Here is a 12,498-nt window from a genome sequence, read left to right as displayed (position 1 = left end):
ATCTCTTTTTTTTTTTTAAGATTTTTATTTTAGGGATCCCTGGGTGGCGCAGCGGTTTGGCGCCTGCCTTTGGCCCAGGGCGCGATCCTGGAGACCCGGGATCGAATCCCACGTCAGGCTCCCGGTGCATGGAGCCTGCTTCTCCCTCTGCCTGTGTCTCTGCCTCTCTCTCTCTCTCTCTGTATGACTATCATAAATAAATAATTAAAAAAAAAAGATTTTTATTTTATTTATTCCTGAGAGACAGAGAGAAGCAGAGACACAGGCAGAGGGAGAAGCAGGCTCCATGGAGGGAGCCCGACGTGGGACTCGATCCCAGGACCCTGGGGTCATGCCCTAAGCCCAAGGCGGACGCTCAACCGCTGAGCCCCCAGGCGTCCGTCCTCGCTTCTTCTAAGGATGCCAATCCCATGGGATCACTCCAGCCCCGTCACCATACCTCAGTCACCTCCTAGGAGGCCCCATCTCCACATACAGCCACATTCTGAGGTTCTGGGGCTCAGGGCTTCCAGTGTGGATGTGGGGCAAGGGCACAGGCAGCCCGCAGCACCTTCCATCAAGGGCCTGACCCGGCCAGTGGAGAACTGAGGTCAGCACTGATGGCCCCACAGTACACTGGGAGCCGGGTCCTCTAGGCAGGGCCAGGAGGGCGGCCATGTGGGCAAGGGGCTCGGTTCCCCGGTCAGGTCCGCCCGGCAATGCTCCTCCAGGAGGGCGGCGCTCCAGTGAGGTGGGGGGACCCGGGGGGCAGATGTCACCACGGCCCTCTAAGCGGGGACGGCATCAGTGCAGGGAGACAGCCCTACAGACGCCGACGCTCGGGACTCCGTTAATCCACCCGCTTCCTTCAGGCTCTCCCTGGGGTAGGACAGTCCCAGTCACCCGCGTGGCCCCATGAGAACACATGCCCCCCACCCAGCTAAGCCTGCCCTCCAGGGCTTGCCGTGCCCAGGGCCAGAGCGTGGGGGAGCTCATCTGGATCATTTCATTACATTTTGCCTTGAAGTTGGCAGGCAACTCCTGGAGGTTGTACTTTTCCTTAAAAAAAAAAAAAAGAAAGAAAAGAAAGAAAGAGGGGCACTCTGTCTCTGCCTCTCTTAGTCTTTCATACATAAATAAATTAAAGAAAGAAAGAAAGAAAGAAAGAAAGAAAGAAAGAAAGAAAGAAAGAGGAAGAAAAAGGAAGAGAGAAAGAAAGAAAAAAGAGAAAGGAAGAAATAAAGAGAAAAAAGAAAAAGGAAGAAAGAGAAAGAAAGGAAAAAGAGAAACAAAGTAAGAAAAAAGCGAGAAAGAAAAAGGAAGGAAAGAAGAGAAAGAAAGAAAAACAAAAGAAAGAAAGAAAAAGGAAGAGAAAAAACAAGGAAAAAGAAAAAGGAAGAAAGGAAGGAAAGAAGGAAGAGAGAAAGAAGAGAAAAAAGGAAGAAATAAAGAGAAAAAGAAAAGGAAAAGGAAGAAAGAAAAAGAAAATAAGAAAAAAGAGAAAGAAAAAGAAAAGAAGGGAAAGGAAGGAAGGAAGAAAGAAAGAAAAAGAAAAAAGGAAGGAAGAGAAAGAAATGAAAAGAAAGAAAAAGAAAGACAGGAAGGAAGAAAAAAAAGAAAAGAAAAAGGAAGGAAGGGAAAGAGAAAGAAAAAGAAAAAGACAGAAAGAAAAAAGAAAAAAGAAATAAAGAGAAAGAAAATGGAAGAAAGAGAAAAAGGAAAAAGAGAAACAAAGAAAAAGAAAGGAAGGAAGAGAGAAAGAAAGATAAACAAAAGAAAGAGAGAGAAAGAAAAAGGAAGGGAGGGAGGGAGGGAGGCCCAGGTTTGGGGACGTCGCCCTGGGGCCCAGGGCCTGCCGGGCTCTGTGCTTCTAGCGACTTCTAGAGCTAAGGGCTCGGCCGCCCGCTGCCCAGGGCCCCGTCACAGGTGCCGGGAACGCGGGTGTCGAGGCGGCTTCCCGGCCCGTGGAGGCAGGAGGCCCAGGGGCTGCGGCCACGTGTCCCTGGGGTCCAGGCAGACGCCCCCCACGCCTGCGGGGCACAGAGAGGAGCTAGAGCAAGTGCTGCTCAGCGCTCGGCTGTCACCAACACTTGCCCGAGGCCAGAGGTCTCCAGCGGGTCTAGGGTGTACACGGGACAGGGTCCCCTCGTCCTCTCAGGGCAGCCTCGCTCAGGTCCAGCTCGTGCTCCCGTCCCGGTGGGGCCGCCCGCACCTGCTGGAGGGTCTCACCTTCCAGGGGCCCCCGGGGCGACGTGCCAACACACGGGGTCACCCACCCCCACACCTGTGCGCTCCTTCCAGAGCTCGCCCCCCCGCCGGGTGGGGGGAGGCAGGTGTCTTCAGGGCCGGGGCACCGCTCCCCCTGGCGAGTCACCTGGTCACCCCGCCCCCCTGAGGGGCCAGAGCAGAGGGCAGGCTGGCACCCAGGACACGGTCCTCGGGTCTGTCCCAAGGGTGCAGGGGCCAGGCAGCTCCCATGGAGGGTGGGGGTCTCAGTGGGGGGCCCAGTGGGGGGACGGGCCCCTCTGTCACCTCGGAAAGCCCGAGGCGGCGAGGACACGGTGACGGTGACACCCGGTGTCCACCTGCGTCTAGGGCAAAGGCCACCAGTGGGGGGCAGGGGGTCCCCGGCGGCGCAGCAGGTGCAGGCCCCGGACGCGCTCCCCACTGCGGTCAGGCCCACGGTCCACCTCCAGGCCGACAGGCGGACACTCAGGACATGTGACTTCTCCAGCTGTGCTTCAATTTTAAACAGAAAGGGTATTTTTGAATATAATATAGTATAAAGGGCACAGAGTCAGGCTGGAGAGCGGAGAAGTGTCCTAGGACGTTGCCCTAGAGGCGCACCCCCTGTCCTCCCCGAGCTCCAGCCCCCCAGGTCCTCTCCAGCGACCTGACCGCCCCGGGGAGGGGGGGCTCTGGACTCAGGCTCCCTCGGCCAGGAGGGGCACGACCACCCCGCCTTCCCCTCCTCCTCCTCCTCCACCTCCCCACCCAGACCCCTCCCTCCTGAGCCCCTCCACCCTTAGGCCCTTCCCTGCTCAGGGCCCTCCCCACCCAGTCCCCCCACCCAGCCCCTCCCCACCCAGTCCCCCCACTAAGTCCCTCCACACCCAGCCCGTGCCCCCCACTGAGCCCCCCACACACCCTCCATGAACAACCACAGTGGGGGGTCTCGGCAGCCAGGGAGATGGGGGGGTCACCCAGCCTGGACCTGGATGGGACCCCGCGAGCAGCCAGCATGCCCAGGGCGCCCGGGGCCAGGGGAGGCGGAGAGCCCTGAGGGCGCAGGAAGGGCACTTCTGGCCTAACCTCCTCCGACACCTCTCACCTGCTCATCTCTAACCCCATGGCCGGCTCCCAGGCACAGCGTCGGGGACCCTAACTTGGGGAGGGGGCGGGCCCTGCCAGGGCACCTGCGGCCCAGGGGGCGGCTGCCAAGGCGGGACCCTGGCGAGTCCTGACAGGTGCACTCACCATCAAATCTCAGGAAGACACACCTGAAACCTGGCGTCCGGCGGCATAGAGGCGGCCTGTGCCCTCGGGGCGCCACGTAAGCACCTGCCGCCAACCCCGCGGCACCCCAGGGCTCTCCTCGCCACATCACGGTTACAAAAGCCCGCAGCACCCAGAGTCCCAGGAGGATGCCCGTCTGCCGGGTGACTGCCTGCTGCCCCTCCGACGCCCGGTCAACACCTGCCACCACCCTCTAAACGTCCAGAGGAGGCCTCTAAGAGGACAAAAAGGCATGAAATAAGGCCTCTGGGATCAGAATTCGGATTTCCTCGTCATTCAGACCTCCTGTCCTCCGCGTCCCCTCCCTGCCCCCACGAAGCCACAGCCGGGAGTCCCCTCCTGCAAGGAGGGCTCAGCAGTGTGGAGGCAGAGGAGGCAACGGCAAGTAGGATCACCTGCTGGGGCTCCAGGACGCGGGCTGCGGACACAGTGGTCTCCGGAGAGACGCACCTGCTCCCCAGGTGCAGGAGGCAAGCGCCCCCGGGCACCCGAAGCAGGAGATGCTCCCGGCAGAGGCCCCGCGGCTGGGCTCGCTCGAGCCGCACGCCGGGGCTTGGGACCCCTCGCGGAGGGCGTCTGTATTCTGATTCCAGAAAGAGACCACGGCCCGAACTCCGTGGCTGTCATGGGCGGTCAGGCTCAGCCCGGGTGCCCCTGCCCTCCTCCCCGGAGGCCCCACCGTCTCACCAGCTGCTCCCGGCAGCCACGCGTGCTAGGTCGTTCCTCCCAGAGGGCAGCAGGCCTGACGCAAAGAATCCCGTCTGTGGAGCATCACGCAGCGGGGAATCCCGTCACTATCACTTAGCGGCCCCCGGCAGCCCGGCCTCATCTTCCCGGGCACCCGCGCTGCATCGGGCACCTGCACCTGCACACTTGCACACCTGTGACCCTCGTCATGAGAGGGACGTCTGCGAGGAATGGAGGGGCCTCACCCTGCCGTTGGAGCCGGGCTGCACGAGCTTGGGGGACCGTCCTCAGGGTGCCCGACAGCAGGTGCCCATCCCCTGCCATGCCCAGCTCAGCGAGCCGGCCTGCTGGGACGGCTGCACGTCCCCCCCAGCTCGTTTCAGTCCATGAATGACCCCTAAGGCACTGCATGGATGCCCTCACGTATACTAGGTCCCCCTGGCACAAGCTGAGGCCAGTAACAACCTGGGATTAATTCACTAAAAATACGTCAAACCACGACCTCACCCCTCCTCCCATTTCCCCACGTCCCACAGACGCAGAGAACACAGGGCAGCGGCTCCTCTGTCACGTGGGCCTCCACCAACCGCTGTCTCACCGGATCCGAAGACGCAGCAGCTGAATGTGACATGGCGGGAAGGGCCGTTCTCGGAGGAAATACTCTCGTGAGGAATTAAAACTGTGAAACAGGGCACCCGGGTGGCCCGGCGGTTTAGCGCCGCCTATGGCCCAGGGCGTGATCCTGGGTCCCAGGATCGGGTCCCACGTCGGGCTCCCTGCATGGAGCCTGCTTCTCCCTCTGCCTGTGTCTCTGCCTCTCCCTCTGTCTGTGTCTCTCATGAATAAATACAAATCTTTTTAAAATAAATTAATTAATTAATTAATTAATTAAATTTAAAAAACTGTGGAACAGCCTCTCATGGCGCTGGCTTCAGGGTCCGGATCACACCTTGCGAGCAAAACCACAGACCGAGGCAGGAGCGGGGACCTCCTGTGCCAGCGCCAGCGACCCTGGGAGCCATCACAGACCAAGCCGTCCACCCAGGCCCAGGCTCTGCCACCGCGCAGTCCCGGAGACGGGCTCGCAGCTCCGCCTGGGAATTCTGAGAAGCCTGAGTGACGCCAAGAGCTGTGGATCGCTGAAGGACGAGGGCATCGCAAGGCCCTGGGGGCGGGGGGAGCGGGGCGCCCTCCCTGGCACAGACGCAGACCCGGCCTCCAGCCTGGAGCCCAGCAGCGTTCCCGAGCAGGGGCCGAGGGCACAGGGGCAGGTCTCCAGGCTCCGGGACAGGGGCGCCAGGCGCACGACGCACCGTGAACGCACACCTGGGCTCTGAAACCCGACACCTGCGACGGCTGGGACGCATGAGGCCGGCCCGTTTGCTGGTCCGTGTGCCACACCCGGGGGCGGCCCCGCTCGGCACCTCTGAACCTTCGGGGAGTCAGCTCAGCTTCTGCGGGAGGTTCGAGGGCTCCCCGCTCGGCGGCCACACGGACAGGCAAGCGGGGCCCCGGCGGCCGCCCAGGACCCCCTCCTCTCCAGCAGGCCCCATCTCACCCACGGGGGCACCCGGCGAGCAGAGTATCTCGAATCCCAAACTTGCCAGCGACCTGCCTAAACTCTTTATCTTCCCCCAAAGCGAACTAATCCAGGTGACCACGGTCACCTGCGAAGAGCAGCTGTTCCCGCGGACTCAGTGGGATGGCGCAGCCACTCGTTGGCCACGGAGAGAAGCCTCAGCCCCGGGGACCCGCAGCAGCAGGCGAGACGCCCCCAGTGGGATCACGGCCCGGGCCCGTGCCTCGGGGCGCCCTCTGGGCCCAGGCCTCGCCTGTGGGGCTTCACTGCCTGATGGCCAGGGACACGGTGACCTCAGTCCAGGCTCAGCACTTGGCTCCCGGCGCAGCCCGCGGCCCCCGGCCCGGCCCCGTTTCTGCAGCTTGGCTCTCCCCTTGGCACTGACGCAGAGCAGGGCTCACCGCACACGAACCCGCCCCGGGGAGGGTGCCACATGCGCAGCCTCTGCCCCCCTCCCCTGTCCCCCCACCCGGCCTGCAGATGTCCCAGAGGAGCCCACCGTGCCCGCCGTCCCCCTATACACTGAGCAGCAAGCAGGGCCGGACGTTAGGCCAAAGCCCGTGCCCCAGACCAAAGCATCACGGTCGGCTGCCAGGAAATCCTGCAAACCCCCGGCACCCAGGGACGCTGTGGGCCGCGCGCACTCGGGGTAAGCAGGGACCCCCACCGGAAGAGCCGCGTCCCGGCTCCTGGCAGACGGAGCTGTGCCCCGATTATCCCAGAGCGGCTGGCAACATGCGGCCCTTCTGCGCCAACGGCAACCGCGTCACGGTTCTGGAATAAGAAGGGCCTTGGTCACCGCGGGTGGCATTCTGTCCGGCCACTCAGGCTGGGTTGCCGAGAAAAGTGACTGCGGCTACGATTCCCCCAAGCCCGGTCTACAGAGAAAATGCTGGTCGGTCGCTCAGCAAACTGCCAATTAGGGCGGCCAGAAATGCCGCCATCGGTGATAGCGAAGACTTCTGGAATATTCTCTGAGCCAAAGAATTCAATCCTCTAAGTAGCTGGCTCTGGGCCCTTCAAGAAATGGTGCCAACAGGGGGGCTCACTTCCCAGCTGCCAGGAGGAGTGGCTGGGCCGGCCATAGTGTCACACACGGAGGCCCACACAGGTACACACACACCACACACACGCATTTGCATGCACACATGCATGCACCTCCAGGCACGCGGGCGCACACACGCATACTATACACATGCAGGTGCACACGCATGTACTGTATACGCTTCCAGACACACACACATCCATGCACATCCAGGCACACACATGTATGCATCTCCAAGCACATGCATGCACACACACACATACTGTACACATCCAGGCACACACTCATCCATGCACATCCAGGCACACACATGCATGCATCTCCAAGCACATGCATGCACACACACACATACTGTACACATCCAGGCACACACACATCCATGCACATCCAGGCACACACACACGAATGCACATCGGGCACATGCGCGCACACACGCATACTATACACATGCAAGCACACACACAGACTGTATGCACTTCCAGACACACACACCATGGACATCCAGGCACACGCATGCATCTCCAGGCACATGCACGCGCACACACACACACACACACACACACACTGTATACACTTCCAGACACACACACATGCATCTCCAGGCATGTGCGCGCACACACATACTATACACATGCAGGTGCACACACACATACTGTATACACGTCCAGGCACACACACACATGCACCCCCAGGCACTCACACACATACCGTACACATACAGGTGCACACACACATACTGTATACACGTCCAGGCACACACACATGCATGCACCTCCAGGCACGCGTGCACACACACAGGCAGGAGGACACAGGATGGGCAGCACTGCACTGCTGTCCCAGGGGGGCTCTCACGTCTGCCCCATAGTAGTAACAAGGTATAAGCTGTGTAGAACAAGGGTCATATAATGGACACCCTCAGGGTTAGGGACACATCTAAATCCTCCTGGGCAGGGGGGAACCCCTCTTGGAATCCAGAAAATTGCTGAGCCCCAAACCATCACTGAAAAGCAAAAGGGCACATCTGCAGACAACGCAGACCGAGAATACACCAGGGCTGGAAACAAGCCACTCTGTGAGTGTGTATGAGCCAGGAACCCCTGGCCTAGCTAGAACAGAAAGGCGGCTCCTCCAGAGTGAGACGAGAAGTGAGGCAGAAGTGCCCACAGCCCTGCCGTGAGCGCCCGTCCCTGAAACAGCTCAAACGCATAGCAGGTGACATCTCGGAGGCAGGGGGCCAGGCGTTCCGAGGGGGCGGGGGCAGTGCTGCTGGCCTGGGGCTGGGCGGCCGTGTAGCGCAGGCCTCTGCACCTCACTGTCCGCTTCTCCTGAGCCCCAAATCCCCCGTGATGGAAAGTTCAAAAAGATAAGTCATTCCACCTCTTTCTTGAAAACACGCATAGGGCCAGCCTGTAGCTCCAGCTCTGTGTATACGTGTGTGTGCATGGGAATGCACGTGCGTTCCTGTGCATGTCTGTGCATGTGTCAGCTGTGAGTATAAACCGAACTGTGCGTGTGCATGCACACATGTGGGTATATATGTGCTCCCAGATGCGTGAGTTTTGCATATGTGTGCAGGCGCGCGTGTGTGTGCTCCCGCATGAGTGTGAACTGTGCGTGTGTGTGCACGTGTGCACTCCCACAGGGCTGTCAACTGTGCACGAGTGTACATGTGCTTGTGTGCGTCTGTGTGAAAAGCGCGTGGGTGTAAATGGTGTGACTTGTATGTGCACACGCATATGTGCACGGGTGTGCATGTGCTCCTGCATGGGCGAGAACTGTGCATGTGTGTGTGCCCCCGGCGTAGGTGTGAGGTGTGCGTGCGTGTGTGCACTGTGTGTGCACGTGTGTGTGGTGGGGAGCGTGGGGGGACTCGGGACGCGGAGCTCACCATGAGGAGCCAGCCACCACTCACGCTGCCTGCCTCCAGCGCACGCCCCTTCTGCTCAGGGCCTGGCGCCAGGTGGAAATCGTCAGCAGCAGCTGACCCGGGGGTGCACAGCGGCAGCAAAGTCCCAAGACTCTAAAACCCCATCTCCCTGGGCCTCCACCCACGGGGGCGGCCTGCGGGACATGGGACGGGCTCCCACCAAGGCAGGGCCGGCCGGTCAGAGGGGGTAACGCATGCAGTCCCAGAAAATGCGGGACGCGCAGGCACGGAGCTCCGGGCAGAAAACCAGGCCTCCTTGCTGGGCCGCCCACAGCTGCCCACCTGCCACCTCCGGGCCCCCCACGGCCCCACCCGTCAAAGTCCTAAACCCACCCAAGCACCCCAGGCCTCCAGAGCTTCCAGGGGCACTGGGCGATTTAGCCCCTCCAAAAACCAGGGTGTCTATCGCCAGCTCAGGGCGCTGACCTCCATGACAGCCTGACAACCCCAAGCACCCCAAGAACAGCAACCCTAAGAGGAGGCCCCCAGTCCTCAAGGCCAGGCACGCACCCTAACCCCTCCTCCTACCCCAGCCCAGCCCGACACAACAACGTAATCACGAGAGAGAAGGGGTCACCTGCTGGGGGGGGGGGGGCAGGGCGCTGGCGTGGCCGGGCCAAGTCCCGAACTCTTATCTGCAACCCAATTCTTATCTGCAACCGAATTCTTGAGCGTTTCTACAATTCGGAGCAGAGTCCACGGCTCCTCAGCTTACGGCTGAGATGAAACCTATACGTCCTATCGCAGCATCTAGCAGCCTTCTCTTGCGGGTCCCGCGCTGTGGCCGCAGGCCAAGGCGCCCGCCCTGTGCGCCCCTGCCATCCCGCGGAGGCCGGTGGGGGGGGGGGGGCGGCCCTTACCTTGGCTTCACATCTCCTGTGGCAGCAGTACTTGCAGGCTGCAAGAGAAGGAGAAAGAAGGAGTCGGTGTCGAGCGGACTCGGCAGCAACTGGTCTCACCCCTGCAAACCCCGCCCGCCGCTGGAGACCCTCGGGACGCGGTGCCACACGCAGCGGAGGGCGGGGGGCAGGGGGCAAGGACCCCGGGAGGACGGCCACGCGGCCTCCGTGTGCGCCTGGGAATGAGAGCTTGTCCCTGAACGGGGGTGGGAAACCCCGAAGAGCCCCCCCAGCATCAGGGCTGGCGACCGCCTTCCAGTCGGCGACAGAGCTGCCCGCTGAGCGCCGCACGCACCGCACTTCCGCGTGGCCTGGGAATGACAGTCCCAAGAAGTCCACGTCCACATTCCAGCAGGGGGATCCTCCCGCCGGCGCCGTCATGTGAGCGCTGAGCCCGGAGGCCCCAAACACGCAGCCCTGGGGCCAGAACCAATGGGGATTTCCCAGGCCTGCCCCCAGGAGGCTGTGGCCGCTGATGGAGGAGGCCCCGGGTGCCAGGTGGAGGAGGCCCCAGATGCCAGGTGGAGGAGGCCCTGGGTGCCAGGTGGAGGAGGCCCCGGATGCCAGGCGGAGGAGGCCCCGGGTGCCAGGTGGAGGAGGCCCCGGGTGCCAGGTGGAGGAGGCCCTGGGTGCCAGGCACAGGAGGCCCCCCGGATGCCAGGCGGAAACAGCAGGACCGGGAGGCGGGGACATAGGGAGGGCAGGGGACAGCCCTGCACGGGCACGCTCCAGGCCTCTGCTTCCCCTCCCCGCCTGACCACGATGCCATCAAGGGAGCCGGGGTGACACGACAAGCACGATGTCAACCTACACAGGTGTGTGGGGTCCTGGGAGAATGAGGCCCCGGTGGGGGCGTGGGGCCGGGCCCTGACCTGCTCAGCACCTCAAAGCGCCCACACACAGACGAGGGTACAGCAAAGTCACTGGGCTGCCGGCGGGGGCCACTGGACGCCAGAACCGAGCTGCCGGGCGTTATCTCTGCGAGATCTCTCTCCTGATGGTCTCTATGCCTCTGAGGCTCGCGAGTTATTCACAGAGACGCAGGGACTCGGCGCGAAGGCGATGGGAAAGGCTCTAACCAAGACAGACTTGCCTTTGGGATAAAAGGGGCTTCGCGCCAGACCGGGAACGCGGCAGGGAGCCCAGCGGGGGCTGGAGGCTGGTAGGACGTCCCGAGGTCACGGGGACTTGCTCAGAGGCCTGGGCTTCTGGGTGAGCGAGAATCAGCAGAAATGCAGGTAGGAGCCCCCCGGCCCCAAAGGATGCTCTGTGCGCACACCCCGAGCAGGGCGGGGGTCCAGCCGCAGCCAGGGCCGGCGGCATGAATTCTGTGGCTGTCACACTCCAGGAGGCCCCGGGTGACTGGTGGGCCACACCGCCCGGCTACGTGGGCCCCGGATTCCCGTCCCGCGGAAGCAGGGACGAAGGGCAGATGCCGCTGCCATGGCACGGTCCTAAGCGCCACTGGGGTCATTGGCCACACGCAGACGTACTTGCTGCAACGGGCCAGCTCAACCCCGAAAGGGGTCCGGCCAGGGCAGCGTGACAGGCGCGGGGACACGCACAGGGCAGATTTGTCCCATGACTTGGGCTTCGTCGGGTAAAGTCGTCGTATTCACGAGGGTCAACCGATCACAGCGACGCGGCGCCAACCCGAGCACTGCGGTGCAGACCCAAGAGGTGGACCTGTTGTTTCCGGGACATCGGCAGGCGACTCCCAACGTCTTAGGGCATCCCCTGGGGTTTCCCCAAAGAGCGGCCTCGGGGGAACCACGAGCCCGGCCTGCTCGGTGGCTCCTCCTGGAAGTGCACACACGCCTCGTGGGCCAAGCGGACGTGCGGTTCTCGTGCCAGGAGGAAGGCGGCAGCCAGCGCTCCGCCCGGAGCCCTCCATCACTCCCCCAAGGCTGGGCGCCTGCGTCCTGGAGGCCCTGGCCTGCCTTCCCCACCCCACCCCCGGCACTCGTCCCGGTGCACCTCACTCCGCGGCGGCCTTTGTCATCCGTCACGGCCAACCGGAGCAGTGGCGGGAACGGGACCGGCACCGACCCCACGGAGCGCCCACCGCGCGTCAGCTGCGCCCGCAACACCTTCCACCGCACGGGCCCGGGCGACGTCACCTGCGCCGCAGAGCAGGTTTACTGCCCACGACCCCTCAGGTCGCCCGGGGGGCGCTCGCAGAAGCCGGCGCACAGGGCGGGGCCCCCTACCCGGCCGCGTGCCCCACACCGCACACGCCCGGGCCGCCCGCCCTCCCCGCCTGCGGCTCCCGCTTCATTGTCTGCTCCCGGCTTTCCGGGGCTGTAATTGGGAAAATTGCAGGCGTGGAAGGTGTAGAACACGATGGCCGGACGCGTGTCTACATTGTGAGCTCTTTGCCGCAGTCACGTTAATTACCCATCGTGCTCCCTTGGCTGCGCGCGAGGGAGAGAAGCCGAGACCCACCCTCTCAGCAAACCCCAAGCGGCCAGCCAGGCCCCATGCACCGCCGCTCAGTAGGTCCCGGCTCGCTCACCTCGCCCCTGCAGGTCTGCGCCCAGACCCGCGTCTCCCCATCTCCGCACGCCCAACCCCGGCAACCCCCACTCTATCCCCTTTCACTTGACTTTGAGGTACCTGGGGGTTTTCTAAGATTTCGCATGCAAGTGACACCATAAAGGGCTCGTCTTTTTCGGGCGTATTTCACTTAGCGGACTCTCCGGGTTCGTCCACGCTGCTGCAAACAGTGCGGTTTCCCCTTTACGCGATCCGCTGGACGATTTTCCGTCGTTTACAGACGGCACGGCACGTCCTTTACCCGTCTGTCCGCCGGCGGACGCTCAGGTTGCCTCCGTACCGCGGCTGTCGGGAGTGAGGACTTCGCGAG

The 12,498-nt window shown here is 62.4% G+C and overlaps 1 protein-coding gene across 17 annotated transcripts in view; it reads right to left on the bottom strand.

The window, feature by feature from the left end:
- The window catches only part of TNS3 (tensin 3), a 157,133-nt gene that overhangs the window by 107,548 nt on the left and 37,087 nt on the right, over positions 1–12,498 (bottom strand). For 12 of the 17 annotated variants that reach the window (XM_072762768.1, XM_025988004.2, XM_072762774.1 and 9 more), the window contains one exon: positions 9,594–9,631. The exons of the other annotated variants lie outside the window; for them this stretch is intronic. Coding sequence is in view for 4 of the 12 variants with exons in the window: in XM_072762764.1 (XP_072618865.1) it covers positions 9,594–9,631 (38 nt within the window). In the remaining 8 variants the exon portion in view is untranslated. The remainder of the gene's footprint in view (positions 1–9,593; positions 9,632–12,498) is intronic. 17 annotated transcript variants of the gene reach the window in all.

This window comes from Vulpes vulpes, chromosome 7, assembly GCF_048418805.1.
Source record: "Vulpes vulpes isolate BD-2025 chromosome 7, VulVul3, whole genome shotgun sequence".
Lineage (NCBI taxonomy): Eukaryota > Metazoa > Chordata > Mammalia > Carnivora > Canidae > Vulpes > Vulpes vulpes.
This window is presented reverse-complemented; position numbering and strand designations above follow the sequence as displayed.